Source organism: Struthio camelus, chromosome 1, assembly GCF_040807025.1.
Source record: "Struthio camelus isolate bStrCam1 chromosome 1, bStrCam1.hap1, whole genome shotgun sequence".
NCBI classification, from domain to species: Eukaryota; Metazoa; Chordata; class Aves; order Struthioniformes; family Struthionidae; genus Struthio; species Struthio camelus.
In genome coordinates this window covers 219882826-219902409 of record NC_090942.1, presented here as the reverse complement: position 1 = coordinate 219902409, position 19584 = coordinate 219882826, and the positions used below count along the sequence as shown (strand labels likewise).

The 19584-nt window shown below is 40.1% G+C and overlaps 1 protein-coding gene across 2 annotated transcripts in view; it reads right to left on the bottom strand.

The window, feature by feature from the left end:
- TENM4 (teneurin transmembrane protein 4) overlaps positions 1-19584 on the bottom strand; it is a 394575-nt gene that overhangs the window by 129099 nt on the left and 245892 nt on the right. For both annotated transcript variants that reach the window (XM_068930642.1, XM_068930643.1), the window contains one exon: positions 17518-17718. In XM_068930642.1, the coding sequence (XP_068786743.1) occupies positions 17518-17718 (201 nt within the window). The remainder of the gene's footprint in view (positions 1-17517; positions 17719-19584) is intronic.

Here is a 19584-nt window from a genome sequence, read left to right as displayed (position 1 = left end):
TCGATGAAAAAAATAAAAACAAATCCTGAAGTGGTGTTATACCACAGATGAAATGAAATGCATCTATTTCTGCTTCTCCAGGCTCATCACCCCACAGATCACAATTTTATATAGGCCATGACGGCGCTCTCCCCTTTTCAATCCTAGCGACAATTCAGACTTCATTTTGGATTATCAGGTCTCCTCTCTCCCCTCCAACTTTGCCTAGTGCATCTAAATCAGGTTAAATTTTCCCAAAGGTTTTGCACTTAAGCCACCTGCGTGACTGAACCATTTTATAGGTTTTATAGACTAGGGTCACGGTTCCCTTTGGGCAGTGTGGACAGAAGATGTGAACAGAACTGCCCCTGTCTGAGCAGCGCTGGGCTCACGGCCCAGAAAGGGGTACTAGGATATCTGCAGAGCTCATTTTATCTCTGTCGCCCCCAGTTATTCCCCCAAAAGAACAAATATCGCAGACACTGTCTGTACCAGCAGACCTCCAGGGCCTCTCTTTATGCCTCTGAGCATATTAAGAGCAGAAGTTAGGCTTCAAGGCTTGGCGGGTGGTGGTGGGGGAGACTGGTATTATACAAGAGATTTACTTCGGGTCACTGACTGCACATAAAAAATTCAAAACTACTCAGCCTGCATTAACATCACACCTGACTGAAATTCAGCCTTATTTAAGTTTGCTTTAGTCTTTTTCTAATTAATACTGCCAGCAACTCGAAGCTTTGGTAGTTCAGGGACTTTGACACCCTCCTGTGGCAGAGCTGGAACATCCACTCCGATTCCAGGAGGGAAATTTTGCTCCAGGCCATAAGAGAGAGCTGCCAAGTCTTCAGTTCCTTATGCTGAAATGGACCCCTTTTTCCAAGGATCACAGAGCTCTTTAGACAGTGGCAACTAGGTAATAGCAATGGTTTGCACTTCTAGAACACGCCTCATTTTCAAAGGGCAACAAGAAAGCAATACCTGGTTTCTGCTTCCTACATCTCAGGGTGGTGGAACGTTTTCCACTCTAACCACTTTTGTTTCAGTGGCTCAGATGTCTCCAAATGTTTTAGCACCTCTTAATTCTATGTATCCAGATCTCTAATAAAAGATCTTTGCAGTTCAGATGCTCTTAAGACACTCAGGACCTTGTTTGTCCCATTTAGAGCCAAACTTGTAAAAATATTTGGGCATCTTGGTGCTGAAACCATGCAAGTGAGGCAGTATCTCTGCAAATACCACTTGTGTTATATTGTAGAAGTTAGACTATCAAATGCTTAAGACGTGTCTGAGGAAGGACTCTTGAGAGGCTTTCAGAAGTTTTTACTCTGCATCTGCCATTAAGATATAGATTTTCACAGCTCCTAGACGCGAGGGAGGTAATATCATACTACACTGCTCATTTTGAACATAAGGCATGGGGCAATTATTCGACTGATGCTAAAGGACTGTGGAACAGCCTGGTCTAGAAAAAGCCACATGTATTTTCTGCCCCTCTCCCTAACTGCCAGACAACGCTGCAATGAAGCGTGGGCTGGTCAGGATGCTATGTGAACACACTGGATGTGCGAGTTAGCCAATGCAGGAGGAGAAAAAAAAAAAAAAAAAAGTTAGCTCTCCTTGGTTGACCTGATAACCAAGTCTGGGGGAGGATAAAATAAACAGCAGATAAAAAACAAACAAACAAAAAAACCCTAGATTTATGATACTGAGCTTTCACTAGGCTAGGAAGAAGTGCCTTGAGAGAATACAAAGTCTGAGATTGCTGGCATTTAAGTCCAAACTAGAAAAATACTGATGCAGTCTCTGGAGCTTCTCAGCAGTCTTTTGCCATAGGGCTACTATAGTGCTGGACAACAGCTCCTCTGGTTATTGGCTTACATTCTTTATTCATACGTATTGAACTTTATCCCTCAGTATACTGAAATGCATATAATTGTGCTTGCTCCCAGTTCACCAAGCAATCCAGAGAACACTATGCCAGCGACTTCTTGTCTTCACTGCCTCCCATTCCCAAGCTTTGACCTTCAGGGTCCATCTCTACAACAGGGACACCACCAGTATCCTCAAGCCCAGCAATGTGTACTGTGAATAACCTCCACGAGGGACTATGAAGCTCTGAAATTCCAAAGAGATGCGGTATCCCCAGTGATGGAGGACAATTAGCATCCCAGAGGACTCAGCCCTTTGTGACTGCAAACTTGATATGAATACCTTGAGGACTTTACTTAATCTGTTATCTTTAGCATGAGGATCTCAAAGAGTGTGTCTGAATATTAGTGGTTATTTTTTTAATGTTAGATGTGACTCCCATTTTCACAGATAAAGTAAATAAGGCATACAAAAGTAAAGTGATAGGCCGAGAGGTACATGTGAACTCTATGACAGGCAGAGGAAGAGATCCTACACGTCCTGATATTCAGTCTGGCATTGTGTTTGTAAGAAAGACGGACAACTGACAGCTCATAGCAGGTCAGATTTCTACCGGTTGGTAGTGCAGAAATAAAATTAGGGACAAAAGGAAGCTATTTTGAGTTCAGAGCCTTCTTGGAGTTATTGAAAGGTGTGAAACGAGGATAATGGAGTGACATTAAAAAATGGTAAAGAGAAAAAAGAATTTTCTGAAAGGCAAAAATCTCTGTGTAGTCATTCTTATGAAAATGGATGGAAAACCCACTGGAACATTTACATCGTGACTGCAATATTTCTCAGACAACGTACTGCCAAGGAACAGTTTGCGCACACAGCCCAGGGGCTGTGATCTAAAACAAACAGATCTTACACTGATCCGGAATTGGAACACAGGGAGCATTTCTGAGTTTCATCTCCTACACAGCTGGGACCCCAGCCACACCACCACCCAGGCAAGGGACTGCAGTCTTCAAGTTATGAATATAGAATCATATATAATGAATATATACGGTGGTTTAGATTCTCAGGCCCTAACAGCAGTAACAAAGACTCTTAGCTGTGAAAAACACTTGTGAGGCAAGCTACTTAAGATAGTCTCCTTTAAATGCAACGTAATTATTTCTGACAAGGAACTAGCAACTCTCAAAACTAAATCTTCCATTTGGCTGCCAGTTTAAAAGCAGATGTGAACCATACAACTTAACAACACACATCCTGCAACACACATGCCTTGGCCCTTTTATAACATGGCGCTCACGGGTTTCTACTGGATGATTAAATAGCCAGAGTAGCTTTACTTTTATGGTGACACTCAAAGAAATGATGAAAAAGGATTTCAGATTAAGTTTCCATTTAAATATAGGTCTTCTCAGGCAGCTCAAGGCTACTAAGGCTGATTTACAGAAGAGGGCAGGTGAATCTTTACTTCCTCGTTCAGTCCCAGGGACAGAATTTGCCATCTCTGTTCTTAATACAAGTTGCATTTTTTTTTGCACATTTCCCAATTCTGTTGTTAAAATTAGAGGCTTAAATGAGGGGAAGAAAATCTTTTAATTCTCCTCTTACAGTATTCAGACTCTGGCCAGCTGCATTATGTTGCTCCTGCTTATTTAAGCTTACTTAGAACACTGTGATTGTGCATAAAAGCATTTGCCTGTTAAATATTTCCAGGTCAGCTGTTCCCAAAACGTGGCTAAATATTTTCTTTCATCTTTAATCTCTTCTACTGTTTGTATGAATAGCTTAGTCACTTCCCACCCCTTCCTAAAGGTGTAGTGTGTTTTACTTTGTCTTGGCATCTAACTCTTAAAGCTGCCCATATTTCCTTGAAGGAAGGGGATCTTTTGATCAAATCTGAAATTTTGCAAACTCTACCAAATTCCAAGCATGGATATGAGTTTCGCTATCTTCAAAAGGAGCAATCGGTCCATGTACCTCTGTGGAAAATATCTGGACTATTAGTAACTCCTTGTGCTTCGCTCCCTGGCACTTGCACTCACCAGGTGGCATTGTCTATGCCTAAAACACAGACTCATGGAGGCAGAGTTTCATTTAAAGGATCATGTCAAATTATACTCTACCATTTGGGTTTTCCTCCTTTTACCATCTAGATTTGCTGCCTTCCACTGTCTGTATTCCACCCCATCTTACTGTAGGCTCCTAACTGAGGCACTTTATTGAGCCTAGTTGCTCTCTATAGTTCAAGAAGGAAAGACAGGTAGCTTCAGAGGATGATTCACCTATTGCATGGACATCACCAGTTGCATAGACAACTTCTGAAACACACTCTGCTCAAGGCATTGTTGAGTTTTGGTTAGTTCACCCAGGGGGTCTCAGAGGCGTCACAGACATTATCCTTAGAAAAGCTGCAACCTCTTTTATGCCAACTCTGCCACTCAGGGATGGTGAAGAAATGTGTACACTGATTTCCCCTCACTCTAACAGGATTCCAGTTATTTTTCATTAAAGTAATCAAAGAGAAATTGATGTTGTCACTCCCAAGGCCTGCTCCATCGTGTCACTGCTCACTCCTACCAGCAAGCGGGCTACAGTGCCAGCCTCCATTGCCTGCTGGTTAGGGTTTCAGACAAATGGTTCTTTTTCTCAAAATCCCCCTCACGACTGGGGGAGAGATTTCTCTCCGGTCTGTAAAGCTGCACACACAATGTTCTCCTAGAACTCCTAACCCACCACGAAAGGTACCAAAATTTTGACAGTGGCTGATGATGTGCCTTAACTCCTGCTTATTGCACTGACCAAAATTGTGTTGTGGTTTTATTAAACCTCCCTCAGCTTGGCTCTGTCTGTTGTCATTTGCTTTATCCTTAAGAATCTCAGCTATCTGAGGCAGTCATTGTCTTTTTTGTTCTGCCTTTGCACAGTGCCAGGTGTAATGAGCTCACAGTCCATTAATAGCACTTCAGAAGTAAGAATACTAAAGCAATTACTCATACAAATAAAAACCTTGTACCTGATTCTCCTCCTTTTTTTTTTTTTTTTTGGCATATCCTGCTAAAAACTGACCCAAATCTATCCCCTTCAGAAGAAAAAGTCTGCAATCTTGCCTTTGATACTTCAGAAGAAAAGTGGGAAAAGAAACCTATCAAATACTAGCCACCAGTGTAACGTTTTGTTCATGACCCTTTTTAATTGATGTAACAGACACGGTAGCTTCCAACACAGGATGTGGTATAATCCAGATTGCATACTATTTTCATATTACATTAAAGAATTGGGTTGGGAAAGAGGGATAATGATGTCAATTTGAGCTTATTTTACCGCAAATCCATTTTTACATGTTTATTCCTGCCTTGTTCCCCCCTCCCCGTCCCAAATCCTAAAATTGGCTTGACAACAGTTTAAAGCTTCCCAGCTTAGAGAAGAGCAACGCAGATGAAAATTTTTCTTCAGCATTCATGTGGTGCAGAATCAGAGATTTAGCTGCTTCTGACCTGCCTGCTAAATCCTTTAATAAATATGGATTTAGTGCTAAAATATAAGATCAGGTGAAATTGCTCAGAGCTTCCGAAAAACGGGGCAGTTCCACGGACCTTCAACATATTAATAGAAAATTTAATAATTTACTTTATTAAATATTATTTATTATTATTATTATTATTATGTATTTATTTATTTAATATTATTTATTTATTTATTTATTATTATTTAATATTATTATTATTTTATTTTTTTAAATTTAAAAATTTAAAAATCTGTCTTCAGCTGGATTTTCCAGTGTCAAGTTGGCTCGTCTGAGGCAATTTCCCGTACCGGATAGATTTTTCCAGAAAGAAAGCAGAGGAGGAAGGCGTTGCACAGAGCTAAATGACTATGTTTGGTGAAGAGCTGAGCCTTGTTTTCACAACCTGCATTTGCTTTAGAGAGCCAGTTAGTTACGGGTTGTTTCTGGGGAAAGTGTCTAATCTAAAGATTTGGATGAAAAAAACAAAAGGTTCATAATCAGTATGATTTAGATAGCAGCAAAGTGTTAAATACATGTTTCATATTGAAACACATTTTTCAGTGTGAGGAAACTCTCATTTAAGTGATTTGACACATGAACTCCTGTACTGGAAATAAACAAGGTACAAAACTAATTAGCCTTTAAAAGGGTCTATTTTTAAAATGATATAAGGAAGGGTTCAAAACTCTTTCAAACTATGGAGCCAGACAAAGCCCAAAAGGAAAGATCTGAAATGTCTGTGGTTGCCACTTCTGTATCAAAGTTGAAACATGAAATCCTCGGAAAAGCATCCCGTTCCAGCAACTACTGCAGAACAGTTGTGCAACCTGCGGTAATGTCACTGATTGACGGTCATGTGCTTTTTTCCTTCAGAGATCATGTGCAAGCGAGTTCTGTCTGAATTGACATCTTTATACAAATAAGTTGTTTACTTACAGAAACATTTATCAATGATGTAAAAAATACTAATATATAAGTAATAATTATTATTTATGTCAAGAAATATAACGTCTATTTGCTTATATGAGTATAATTAAACTGCTGGTACTGAGGCCGCATTTTCCACTTCACTCAAGGCTCTCAGTGCATTTCACATAGCTAAGCAGACTGAATATACCTGTAAGGTAGCAATTATTTCTTTCCTTTCCATGAATAAAGAAACCTAGATTAAAAGATGCTCTCCTGGTAAAACCAGAGATAGCAAAGGAATCCATCAGCTCTGCTATCATCCGTCATCAGGAAGATCACTGACCTTCAGAGATGAGTTTTTAAATGTGACTCTGGACATCTGGATTTTAACCTACTGTATCCTGGAGGAGTATCCTAGAGGGTCTGCATTGGGGAATGCCCCTCTTGCATTATAACGTAACCCTAACCAGGATACCCGAGTTGGCCAAAATGCTGATTCCTGCCAGGCTCTGTAGAAAGACTGGATGCATGGCTTCAATGCGGAGGGGTCAACTCCGCACTTGCAGAAAAGACTGGGTATCCATGCGGGAACCACATGCATGATAGAGGTGAACCTCTGTTCACCTGTTTTTACTCCTAGGATACAGACCTAGTGATTGAGCTAGCTTAGCTGTCTATCTTCAGGAGAAAAGCTGGCTGGAAAACCCAAGTCAAAGAAAGTGCCCACCTCTGGCCCCTCAGCTAGACACCAAAGATTAACTCCACTTCAGCCCTTTCCCTCCATCTTCCTCTTAGCATTTAGCTCTTTGCTTGCATAAGCAGCTTTATGTTTAGCTGAATGACTTCTGTTAATCCCTTTCTAGTACTCACCTATCTCTTGGCACTCAAATCGGGAATCTAGGAGGATCTGAGCTGCCTAAATTGGAGCTGACAGATCCACAGAGTAGCTTCCTCCCTGCTGTTGAGCAGATCCAGAAGATCTGTCCCCTAACTGCGCTGGGACCCACCTTCCACATCTAAAATGAGCAAGAGATGGGTTGGGTATGTTAATTTCTTTCAACTGATATTTGTCTGTCCTCTGAGATTGAACCTCTTACTCTCTAAACCTACAGCACCCAACACAATAGGAGTCTCGGGATTTCTTGCTAGAAATAGTAACAGTAAAAACAGGAACAGTCACTAGCAATCCTCTTGCTAGCAGAGCAAAGCTCCTACCCAATCTATGCAGCTACACAACGTACAGAGGTACAGATGGGTTGTCTGCCAAAAAATAATCTTATGTCTAAGTGCAATCTCAGTTTGCTTCATATTTGCATGAAGGTTTTCCAGCTCCTATCTGAAATGCTAGACCTGCACCAGATGAAATTCCATTAAACCAATCTGCTGCCTTTTATAAACCTCTGCTCTCTACAGTATTTATATCCTGTTTTCATCCTTTCCTTAAATGTTAGGGGCTGACCATCACATCGTGTCTAAAGCTTCTCCTCTATAGCTGTGATTTACTTTTGCACTCCTGTCAATCTTGCCTTTATTTATTATTCTGAACTTTATTTTAAACTGTCTCTTGCTGTTGAATAGCAGGACATGAAATGCCACGTATGGATGGACTTCATTCTTGGAGTGAAGATTTTTTGAATAAAAATAAATATCCCAAAGTGCAGGATTATGTTTTTCCCTTTGATGCTTAATCGCATTTCTGCGTTTTCTGGGATGTCAGTTAAAGACTCCCAGAAAATGAACAATTCCTCACGCATTAAATGAAGTTCTTAACAAGGATTCTTCTCTGGATTGATTTTAATTTCCTCTCTGAGTCGATAAGGAGAAAACGATTTTAACAGTAGAAAAGTGTTTTGCTGATGCTTAGCGTCTTTAACAACAACTACGTTTCCTTCCTAATTCCGTGCAGTTTGGTTTTGTCTAAAATAAATTCAACAGAACACTTTCAAATGTGTGTGTTGAAGTAACAGGCTAGATTTGTTTGGAATTCTCTTATTCAGAGTTCAGCATTACTACGCAGACGATCCCAACCTGGTTTCCTTTTTCTTCAGATTGCATTTTACCCAGGAACTTAGAACTTTTTTATTACTATTTATCTTCCTCCTTGTTTTTTCAAAAGAAGATAGAACATCTATGAAATGTGCTGGGCTGAAATATCGACAAGTTAGATGTCTCTGTCCACACAAATGGGGTGTGTCAGCAGCAGCTCCAAAAGTTTTGTGTCCTCAGTACTGTTAATACACCTCAAACACTGGTCTGGAAGGATCACCTTTATGGAAAAGAAGCAAGCCCTCTCCAAAGCCCTTTTAAACTGTCATCTGTCATGATCATTAGAAAGGTGCTCAGTAATGCTAGTTGTGGCAATAGTTTTTAGAGTATGAACATCTTGCAACTTGGTAGGCAGCAGAGAAGCCATACTAAATCCACTTTAACCACTTCAGACAGGCCATTCGATCGTGGATGTCTGGCTTTCAATAGCCACTGATCCAGTATATGAAGAACAATGGTCTTAGGAGATCTGGTTGTTTTTGCTTGCTCCCTTTTGGCATCATTCTATTTTACCAATTTATTGATAATTTTCCATATCATCTCATCTCAGCTACTCCAAATTGGAATGAAACTTGATTTCAGAAGCCTGGAAACCTCCAAAAACCCTTTGCGGAAACTCTAGTCAGCACAGCCTCCAGTAGGGAAGGAACGTAAAGCCACAGCCACAGGAGCCACCCACCAACAACAGCATGGAATTGACTGAATACACTTGGAGAAACCATGACATAGTACCTACAACTATCCTTGCTGAGCTAAATGAGGGAGGTGCTGGGTAAGAGTCTTCATTCAATACAAGCAGGATAGATCTCAGGGACAATATGACTACAAACAAATAGCTACCAAGTTGATATTCCGGTAATAGTCTGAATAAGAAAGAGAATGTTAAGAAGCAGCACAAAACTAAGAGGAAGTCTGCACGGTCTTTTGTGAGTTGGTGACTTGCTGGTAGGCCAAATGGATTGGGCATCTGCTATCTTTGGTTCAGAAAGTGCCTTAGTGCATCTCTGAGCCTGAAGAAATACACATCTGTTCCTGCGGTTTTATGAGCATAACCTATTCCATGCAGTAATTACAAGATTTCAGATTTTCAATTAGCTCGTGTATGGCCAGATCAAAACAAAGGAAGATAGAAGCTGGATTTGTCTCCAAAAAACATGAAGAAACTGCTCACATCACTCTCGCAGGCTAACAGTTTTGTTCCACGGTGACATATAACACTTACTACGTCAAAGAAGTGACTTAACTGAGTTATAAAAAAGCAGTAACAGATATTCTACTGTATGGAAGGGGCTAAATTGTGACCAGTCTCCATACCGGCATGATGTAAGGCCAGAAAACATAAGGACTGTGAGGCTCCTCCTTTCAAAAGCAATGTCAGAGAACAAGCCAAAATTTGGTCAGCTGGGGTGCATAACTTTTCAATAATACAGGAAAACATTGAAATTGCTTAACCATCCTCAAGGTACCCTATTTTAACAGTAGCCAGTTTGAAACATGGAATTTAACAGCTTGTTGTGATGTTGTGAAACGTTCTGTTCTTCAAATTATCCAAGTTAACACGAACCCCACAGAGTTTGGTACATCACTGCCGTTGTCAGTCACAAAAAGTCCACAACACAAAGAACTTTTGAGATCATGGTACGACTGTTGAGGTCACATCCAGAGATTGGGAAGAGTGTTGAACTAAAATCAGTGTCCTGGGACTGTCGTAGCAAACAACTAGAGAATGGAATACTCTATCCACCATCCTTTGAGGTGGTCCATAAATTGGCACTGATGCTAGAACCACTTTTCGGAGAGAAATAAGCTTTACTCATCACAAGGAATGCGTCTAAAGTCAATGAAGACCAGGGATGGCTTGTCACACCACTGGACCTACGCTATCGTCTGTCTGAGAGACGGCCTAATCAGACCAAACATTTTATGATCTAATGGTCAAACACAGACTGATGATATCATCACTTTTACTGGTCTTGGCCAAATTTGAAATTACAGCTAGAATGCAAGTTTACAATTCCTTCACTTTGTCCCTTGGCTTCCATATCTGACCAAGACTGCCTGCACTATACAAGGTGAGCTGCAAACAGGAAGGTGGCTAAAAGTAAGATCCTAAACAGATCCCAAAGCTGAAAGAAGTTTGATGGGTCTCTGATTGGCCAGTGGAATGCACTAAGTCTGTTATCTTAACTGTCGGTCTGTAAGTAGGAATTCACACCTGAAACTTAAGTTGTCTTTTCCATCTTATTGGAAGGTTTACCCTCCTAAGTGTGTCCTTTTCTTCTTCTGACTACAAAGATATTTGGACTTTTGAAGAATTAAACTCCCAGCAACAATAACTACAGCCCACCTTAACTACTGCCTTTTCTTCCCCCTGCAAAATAACTGATACTTATTATTTTCTAAACTTCCTAAGGGTTTCCTTATACATATTTTCTATAACCAAGCGGAAAGAGAGTAAAAGGGTGTTAAAATGAAAGCCTTCCTGAATATTTTCATTTCAAATGTTTTCACTGTTTTGAGTCTTTCACTGCATCTTTAATAAAATGCTAAAAAGACTTTAAAAGGTGGATTCATTTTGCGACCGGGTAGGCCAAAATCTCCACTCACAATCCCAGCCATATCAAATACTTTATGCTGTGTAATGATAGTTTCATGTTAACACTTTTGATTCTCTCGTCTCATTCATTCCTTCAAAATTCACAAAGCAGATATCTGCTAGGCAGAGCCTCTGATAACCTGGCGTAACAGTGCTGGGCTGCACATACTTTATTCTCTCAGAGAGAAAATTTACTTCTCTGCACATAATTAAAATGGGGAAGATCACAAGTTCACAAATCAGCACATTATGGTTCTGTAAGGCTAATTCTGAAATCCCTGCTGTACAAAACATCTCCCGGTCTTCCGTGAATTCTAAAGGACCAAGAAAGGCCTTCAGGAGTACGCTTGTAATATTAGTATTGAGCCAGAAGAGATTTTGATACTGTCATCTGAAATCTAGTTCTGAAGACCTTGTGCTACTGTAATTTCTATTGCCCCAGACAACTGTTTTTGAAGCAGAAAAGCTGCAAGGGTAATGAGACGATTAAGCTGCAAGCTGAAGGAAGATCATTTAAAGTGGCATTCGATAATCTGGCAGTGCCTGATATCTTTTTCTTAAGTCACTAAGATCCAAAAGAAATGGATGTTTATCAACTTCAGGTGTGGCATCCTGCAGTTTAGTGCCCTTCCCTATGTGTTTTGAAGCTAAGAAGAAAATAAAAAGACAAACAAGTGACCTCTTGGGCATTACTGTGTAGTGAGGTACAGACCTATTTTATGTGACAGTTGATGTAACACCCATCTTTTAAAGAGACATTCTTACTTCTTAATGAAGAAAAGGATGACTTAAAGATGGACTTCTGAGAGCATTTTCCAAGGATGAATTTTGATCTCGGTGGCCTTGGGCATAACATGAATTTAACATGAGATTTTGTTGTGTAAGGTTGACATCAATGAGCCCAAGGGAATCAATTTTTATCACACGTGTTAATCCTGGTAACATTCCATCAATGGGATATGACAGTGTCTGGTAAGATATATGAGATCTGTGTTTCTCTGTGTGTGTGTGCGTAAAACCTCCTACAGAACTCCTGATGAGAAAAGACACTGAGAAAATAAAGATGCATTTGCTTTGGCCTTCCTCTTTAAAAGTTCATCCTTCTTGGTCTTCTTATCTATTAACTGGAATACAGAAAAGATGGCTGTTTAAATGAATTGAGTAACTTAACGATGGGGTACTCAGTTGGGTGCTATCTAAAACACTTTCTCCTTTATTAACTTAGACAACTAAGTTGAAACTAAAAAAATGAGTCAATATTTCAATAATACTATCAGTGGATACAGAATCTTCAGTCCAATCATCATTTGTCAGTGCACTTGAATTGACTCGTGCTCAAAGTAAACAGGAACTTTTTCATTGACTTCAATGTGCTATGCATTAATTTATAAGAATATGGCCTCTCTGCAATCAGAGACATGCTGAGATAACAGAGACACTGCAGCCTGAAGCCCCTCCTAGACTGCTTTTAACAAAGCACAGAGGCTTAGAGGTGATTCCCTCATTTCATTTTATGTCACAGTTCTGTAATTCCCTCTCTCCTGAAGAGTCGGTGACCAGGATTCTTGTTGCGTTTTCTACAGTTACTCAGCAGAACTGAGGATCTCTCAAAGGGCTGAAAGCTAGATTCTTCCAAAGTAACATGAAGTACCCAAATGAGGAGGAAGCAGAGTCAATGAGGAATCAATTAAGCTCTCTTTCAGGGATTTCTGCTTGACTATCTGAACAGCCCTCTGCAGACGTTCCTCTCCTTACGTCAACTATCCTGCTAAATTGGTCATGTCACAGGAAGTGCCTAAAGGCAGGAGGGAATTGCATGAAACTAAGCTTTATCTGAAAAGAAATTTCCCTGCCCAGTAAAGACATTTATAACATTTCCAGCCAGAGTAAGTACGGCCAGGATGAGAGCTGCAGCACCTAAAATCTTGGCATAATCTCCAGGAGTGGAATTTATAAATACCGACTCAATGCCTAAGATCTATGAAATAAATTCAGAGGATATGGGAGCTGGGCCTAGGACTCTCTAGCCGTGACTTGTAGATTTGCTATTCCCATCACGGTGGGCAGACTACTAGGAAATGCTGAGGAGGGGAATGGTCTGAAACTCTGCTCCTGTCTTGGATGAAAGCATTCTGTACGTTCTTCACAAAGATGCCCAGTTGACACTAAGGTTCAGGGTGTGAAAACCCTGTCCTCAACTTTGGCATCCCTTTGGATCAACCCAGTCAGTTTATTCTTTTCTTTGAGATGATGACTGCCTGTAACCTATGTATTGATCTTGCACTTGGGATACTCTTCCAAGAAATGGGAAAGCAGGTTCAACAGTTTCTCAGACTGGAGACACCTGCTAAATGTGCCATAGCAGAACTTTAGGAACTTAAGGTAGTTTTTCAATAAACAGTTCCAGGTACTGAGATATCTCAAAGGCTGAGCAAAGGTTCTCTGAAACACTATATTAAAGCTAGATGATCTGCATTTGCCTAAGGTAAACCATAAATGCCTAAATAGGCAGACCTTGGTAACTAAGTTTGGCAATAAATCACTGGAAAGTACTATTTCCTCCATGTCACGGAGAAGAGAAATGGCAGTCATAAAGTTACATGATATGTCCTCAGAAAACACTGTTAGCAGCAGAAGTGGTCAGAAAAACTATTGATGGGATCAAACTGCAGGAAGATTTAATGAAATAGCATCACGTAAGCTCAGCCTCAATCTCTGGCCAGATATACTCTCTTAGCCTTCTCAACATGTGAAGCAAAACCTCATAACTTAACACTTCTTTGCTTCCATTTCCCAACTCTAATCACTAAATACACAACCTATGATTTTATGTCTACTCTGCCAATTCAGGGCCACCAAATACAAACTAATATTCCTATTCCTGCTCTTCTCTAGTCTACTTTTAAATCTCCGAAGTATTGCCTTGGATGTCAACTATGCATACAGTGAGTCAGTATCAGTGAGTGACTGACAAGGAATCCTTATCTATATGCAGTCAAAGTACAGCCGTTGTCAACTGTCCAGAAAAAAATCAGTACACTTACTACATAAAGAACATAATTTCTATTGCTGCCTCGTATAATCAAGCTTTGGACGATTCTAGTGAATACTGTGCATGTCAAGATGTCAACTACTAAACAGAGAACAATGTGAAAATCACTGCTTTAAATGTGAGGAGAGTAAAAGACAACATTACATAAGTTAATTCCTTTAAGAATGATTGCAGTTCCTAACATAAAACTGTTCTTATGGTCCTAGGATTTTACTGATTCATCAGTGAGATCCTCTTGGGAAATGGTGACATTCCTCAAATGCAGATAACCTGACTCACCTGTTTCATTTCAGTGCACTTAAACACGTCATACGGTACGTGTTCTCTTGGCCCTTGATTGGCCAGAAATGCGTGGTCCAATTTAACTAGGTTAAGAGTGAGATTTCATCGCATACAAAATTCTGTTTCCTTCTTCCCATTAGAGGTTAAGAGAGCTGCCCTACAAGGGCTTCATTAGTTGCCATGCTTGGAGAACTAGGTCCTTTGCTAGGGCTCATTAGGTGATGAGGGGAGATGGCATGCTAAAAGCCTGGGATACAGAGGATCTGTGATTGCAGGCTCTGGAAAAAGGGGGGGTTAGGATGAGTGGTTCCTTAATTATCCCTCTTGTACTAAGCATTTCCTTGGACTGTTTAACTGAACTGGGTTATAAAGGACCTTTTTGCATTCGGTTGTACAACAGTAATACTAGGATGCAAAAGGCAGGGGGTTTTGTTCTCCCCAGGGAAATCTCAAAATGCCTCTTTTTCTTCTAACTACAGGTTATCACTGGACTTAGCTCTGCACCCTTTACAACAAGGCTTTTTATCTTCAGGAATCTACCAAAAAAGAACTGCATTCTGAGGAACTGGGGACCCTGAAAACTAGTCCCTTGTATGAAAGAGTGAAGTATGTTTAAGAAGAATTTTTCCTGCTAAAGAGTGAAAAATCTGAGGTAATGTGGCAGCAGCCTTGTCTCAAATCACACTGGTAGTGGATACAAACAAAGCAAAAAAAAATGGCACTTCATTAGTTCTTTCTACAGTACAGTGCAGGGCAGAATTCAGAACAAGCTGAATTACGCTGCCGGTCTTTGCTGACACGGGCTAACTGGAATAAAAAAAAAGAGATATAAACATCTGCAATATTATTATCTTGTGAAAAACTAAGGGGTTTATCCAACAATCTGCGATCACTTTAGATTCCCAGCACAGGCAGGTGAAAATCTACCTACTTACCTGAAAGATTAAGTCTAAGGTACAGAGACAGTCTAGTCCTACTTTTTACATATGATAATCCACAGACTTTCACCTAGCTGCCCCTGCATTGACTGGTAACTCCTAAATGAATAGAGCATAACTTCCAGACAGATGTTAGTCCTGCCATGAAGATTTAAGAGCTAGAAAACCCAGTTCTCACTGTTTATTCTGGGTTTCAAGATAATTGGGCTGTTCTTAGACTATACTTCCCAATGTGGATTACAAATGTGGGGCTATCCTTTGGCACTAGCACCTGCAGCCACGGTCCTATAGATTTCACTGGGATATAACACAATCCTCACTGCTTTGTTGAACCGACATTGATTTATGCAAATACTTCAATTCCTTCACTTAACAATTCTTCTGTTCCGTTTGTTTCTTTTTTATAGGACAATGAAATCCGGCCCCTCTACTTCCTTTTACAGAACCCCCACCCCACTGGGCTGTGTTACTTGCACTAACATTCTTGCTCACTGTATTTTAACCATGTAGAAAGAGTACCACACATCCTGTGAGTAAATCTGTCTTTCAAATCAAGTCATCAATTCAGTGGAAAGGTCTAGGTTAGAAATGGAAGTTTACAAATCACCTTAGTTTTGATTTTAGCTGTGAGGCACAATAACCTGAATGTTACAAGCAGCACTGTGAAGGAAAAGGTCTTGGAATGATGCTCAAGTCTGTCTCAGATAACCTCACAATGCCAAAGAAAGTTTGCACTAGATGGATTTATAAAAGCAGTATAAGGAAAGTTTATAAATCATCCATACATGACCCTGCAGGTTCACAAAGAGAAAGTGATTTCTCTTTGTGTGTAGAAAAGAACATTTTTTCAAATTCATCCTTGCAATCCCCCAAACTCCGCATAAACTCAGAATAATGACTCAATTATGAATCAGGCTACAAAATCACTAGAAATACAGAGCTACCCTTCTTCTTTCTGTGGTCTTGTAAATGAACTCATGGAGTATGGAATTGAAAATGTTAATGATGTGAGGAAAAGAACAGTTTGTCACAACATTTATCCTCCTGTCAACACAGGACAGCTTTCTTCCCTACATCTGTAAAAGTTTTTGGTCAATCTATTCTTACATATACCAGTCAAGTGGGCCTCCTCTTTTTCTGGATTCTTCAGCCCAGTCATCTTTACCACAGGACATGTTTCCTAACACCTAACCTCAATACTTATTTGAGAAAATCTTTTCTTTTTATATCCTTTATATCAGCTTATTCAGTTCATCATTATCAGTCAAAGTTAAAATACTCTTTTCAAATACATATAAGCACTTAACCTGATTCTTTTTACACATTACAGTAATTCCTCAGAGAAAATGTTGTTTATGCATTTTTGCTTCTACTTCCACTCTCTTAATAGTTTTTGTTTTGTTGCTTTGCTGCAAGTTCATTTAATTTCATTGCCAATAGTGAGGTGCCCTGGATTTTTGGCCTAGTTCCACCTCAGCCGTTTAAGGGTAAAGAGGCTGTTACTGCTGTGGTCTCTTATTTGTGAGCACAGCATGCAGAACAAAAGGCAAAAGACTAATGCTCAACAGGTCCTGACTGTCTAATTTATTACAGTATTTCTCAATGTGGCATCTAAAAGTTAACTGTATTTGGAAGAAAAGTCAACAGGCTTCTGAACAGTTTTTCTTATGCCTCCATTTCAGGTACCTGATGCAGATTTTGAGAGGCCGACACTTAGCTAAGGAACGAAGAAATTTTACAGTTCCAAATCTGTACATAAAACTGCCCGTAACCAATCTGTCTCCTTGGTAAGTACTTGTACTATGAAATACTTTTACTTGGATATCCTTTTGCTTAGTATGGGACAGTGCTTGCGTTTTTTTTTTCCATAAGAAATTCATACACTCATCCTCTTCTAGCTGAGCCTAGAAAATCACAACCTTCAAACTTCAATGGGAAGCGAGACCTGAAGGACTGCCACCTCTTTTTTGCTATTTGCAACAACTTAAAGAATATTTGATCATCTCCTAAAAATAAAAGCACACCCTTTGGTGGCTACTGGGATTCATCAAGAATTAACACCAGAACAAGCAGTTATAGGTAAACCATCAATTACATTCATATCAATACCATGAATAACAGCAAGCCCAGGTGGCTTTAATGGGGTTATTTATTACCTTGCTCTTTACTCAGAAATGGAAGTAGAATTATTTACGTAGCTGAGCTATGGCATATCTGCTTCCAGTCATGCCCTACATGTGCTTTACTAGAACACATTTGTAGCCCTATTATTGCAGATCTAAGTCTGAATATTTTACAAGTTTAAATAACATTATAAATAATGGTAAGGCACTGCTGAAGTTACCGATTGAGCAGTCATGTCCAGTCCAGTTGGGATCACAGCTGCAGAGTCCAGTATCCGGGAGGAAGGTCCCATGTCCAGAGCACTGGTCCAGACAAGTGGCTCTTGGGGTCTCGCAGTTTGTTCCCCCCCAGCCAACAGAACAGTGGCATTCTCCTCGCACGCACACGCCTCGTCCCGAACACGTAGGATCCATGCAGTCCACTACATACGAGAAAGAAGAGGAAAGAAGGGGAAGCAAATGGGAACTTCAGAAATAATCTATCAGATTGCCATAAACAGATTTACTTATTTAGTACCTCATGGCTCCAAAAAGAAACTGAAGCCCTATTGCGCACTGTGACAAAGTTATCTCTAAACAGATGCATCACACAGGAAGATACCTTCCTGGAAATGCAATGAGAGCTAAAACACTTACCTGAAAAAATAAATAAAAAAATTGTGATGAAATCCATTGTTTTATCTAGGCATACATAAATAAATGTTCTTTCTAAAAAGAATAGCCAAATATCAATTAAGATCAGAACAAGAATAATACGCGCTTGTATATATACTGTGCCTCCATTTGTTCTATTATAATAACTTAAAGCACTATTATTAATGAATTTGAAGCTGAACTCTGGGTTTCTGAGAGAGAAATTTCTACATAAAAGATTCAGCAGAAATTCAACTCCTGATTCAGCAGAATATATGCTTAAATTGAAGAATGTGCTGAAGTCTACACTGATTTCACAGAGACACATGCATGAATTTCAGATTAAACATCTGCTTAGTTTTTTGGAAAAAGGATTAAAAAGAAATGATATATTACTGGATATTACTACCTTCTGTTTGTATTTTTGAACAATGAATATTATTTTTAAATGGCCCTTTTTTTAAGAAGAGGCACTTTCATAACAAGGTTGAAGAACATTCAGTTGGGTGTACTGTACAGGAGGAATGTGCGCTAAAGGACTTACTTAATATAATGCTGTCTGATTCCCGAGTTAAGTGTTTTGTTGGCAACTGTCAGCTCCGCTGCCCATGGGGGAATTTCACCCAGCCAAAGAAAAATATGAAACACACCAGACTCCCTCCTAAAAAAGGACCGGAGGAGTTGATCATCTATTTATATACAAAAGTACATAGGACAGGCTAGAGAAATTCTTCGCATCTCTTGCAATGGCGTGTGGCAGTGCCCTGGGGATCAGCGACAAGTGTCAGTCTGGCTAAGCAGCAAAAGAAAGCTGTCCAGCTGCTGGCTCTAATAAGGAAGAGCAGATCATGGACACTGCACACCAGGCAGGTTTGAGCTTCCTTTTTTTCCCTCTAAAAGCTAATGAGAATTCCAATGACCTGTTTAAGGTCCAGAAACCTTAAAAAGAAACACAACAGCTGCTCTGATAATTCCCTAGATTCACAAAACCTTCTGACTCTGACAAGAAATGGCTCAGCAATTACTATCCCAAGGCATGCGAGAGAATTTTCTGTTTTGTTTGATTCCTGGAGCCCTGCTCATAGCTGGAACAACCTTCGAAAACTGTAAGATGCTGGAAAGGATGAGTCTATAAATCTCCTTCACTGTTCGTGAGCTGGGAGCAAGGGCGCCAATTTTAGCATGAGACCCTTGGAGCCCTGGCCCTGTTCTTTCTCAGCAGTAATAAGTACGAAAAGGACTAAGAGAGACACTAGCAGAATCCTATGTTCTCAGCAGATGGTTTGAACGTGGAGAACAAAGATCACAGGCTAACTGACAAGAGGCTACCTCCAGGCAATTAATCATCCCCTCTGAAGGTCAACTGGGAAAAAGGTGAGTTTTACAGGGGGCTCCATCACAGGAGGCAGACAATCTGCTATCTCAGCTCTAACACAGAAGATTATAGAAGGGGAATGTGCATGTCAGAACCCCCCATTTATCATAATCCCAAGGCCATTTTTCATGTCGAAATGAGCCCTTTCAGAAAATGTCACACACAATGGCTACTTTAATCTCAGCCTCACTAGCGGTGAGCTCTTTAGGCTTTCTGCACCATGGCAAGGGCCCTGGGACAGGATTAGGGGCTTCTGCTTTCTTCTTAATCAATTGCTTAG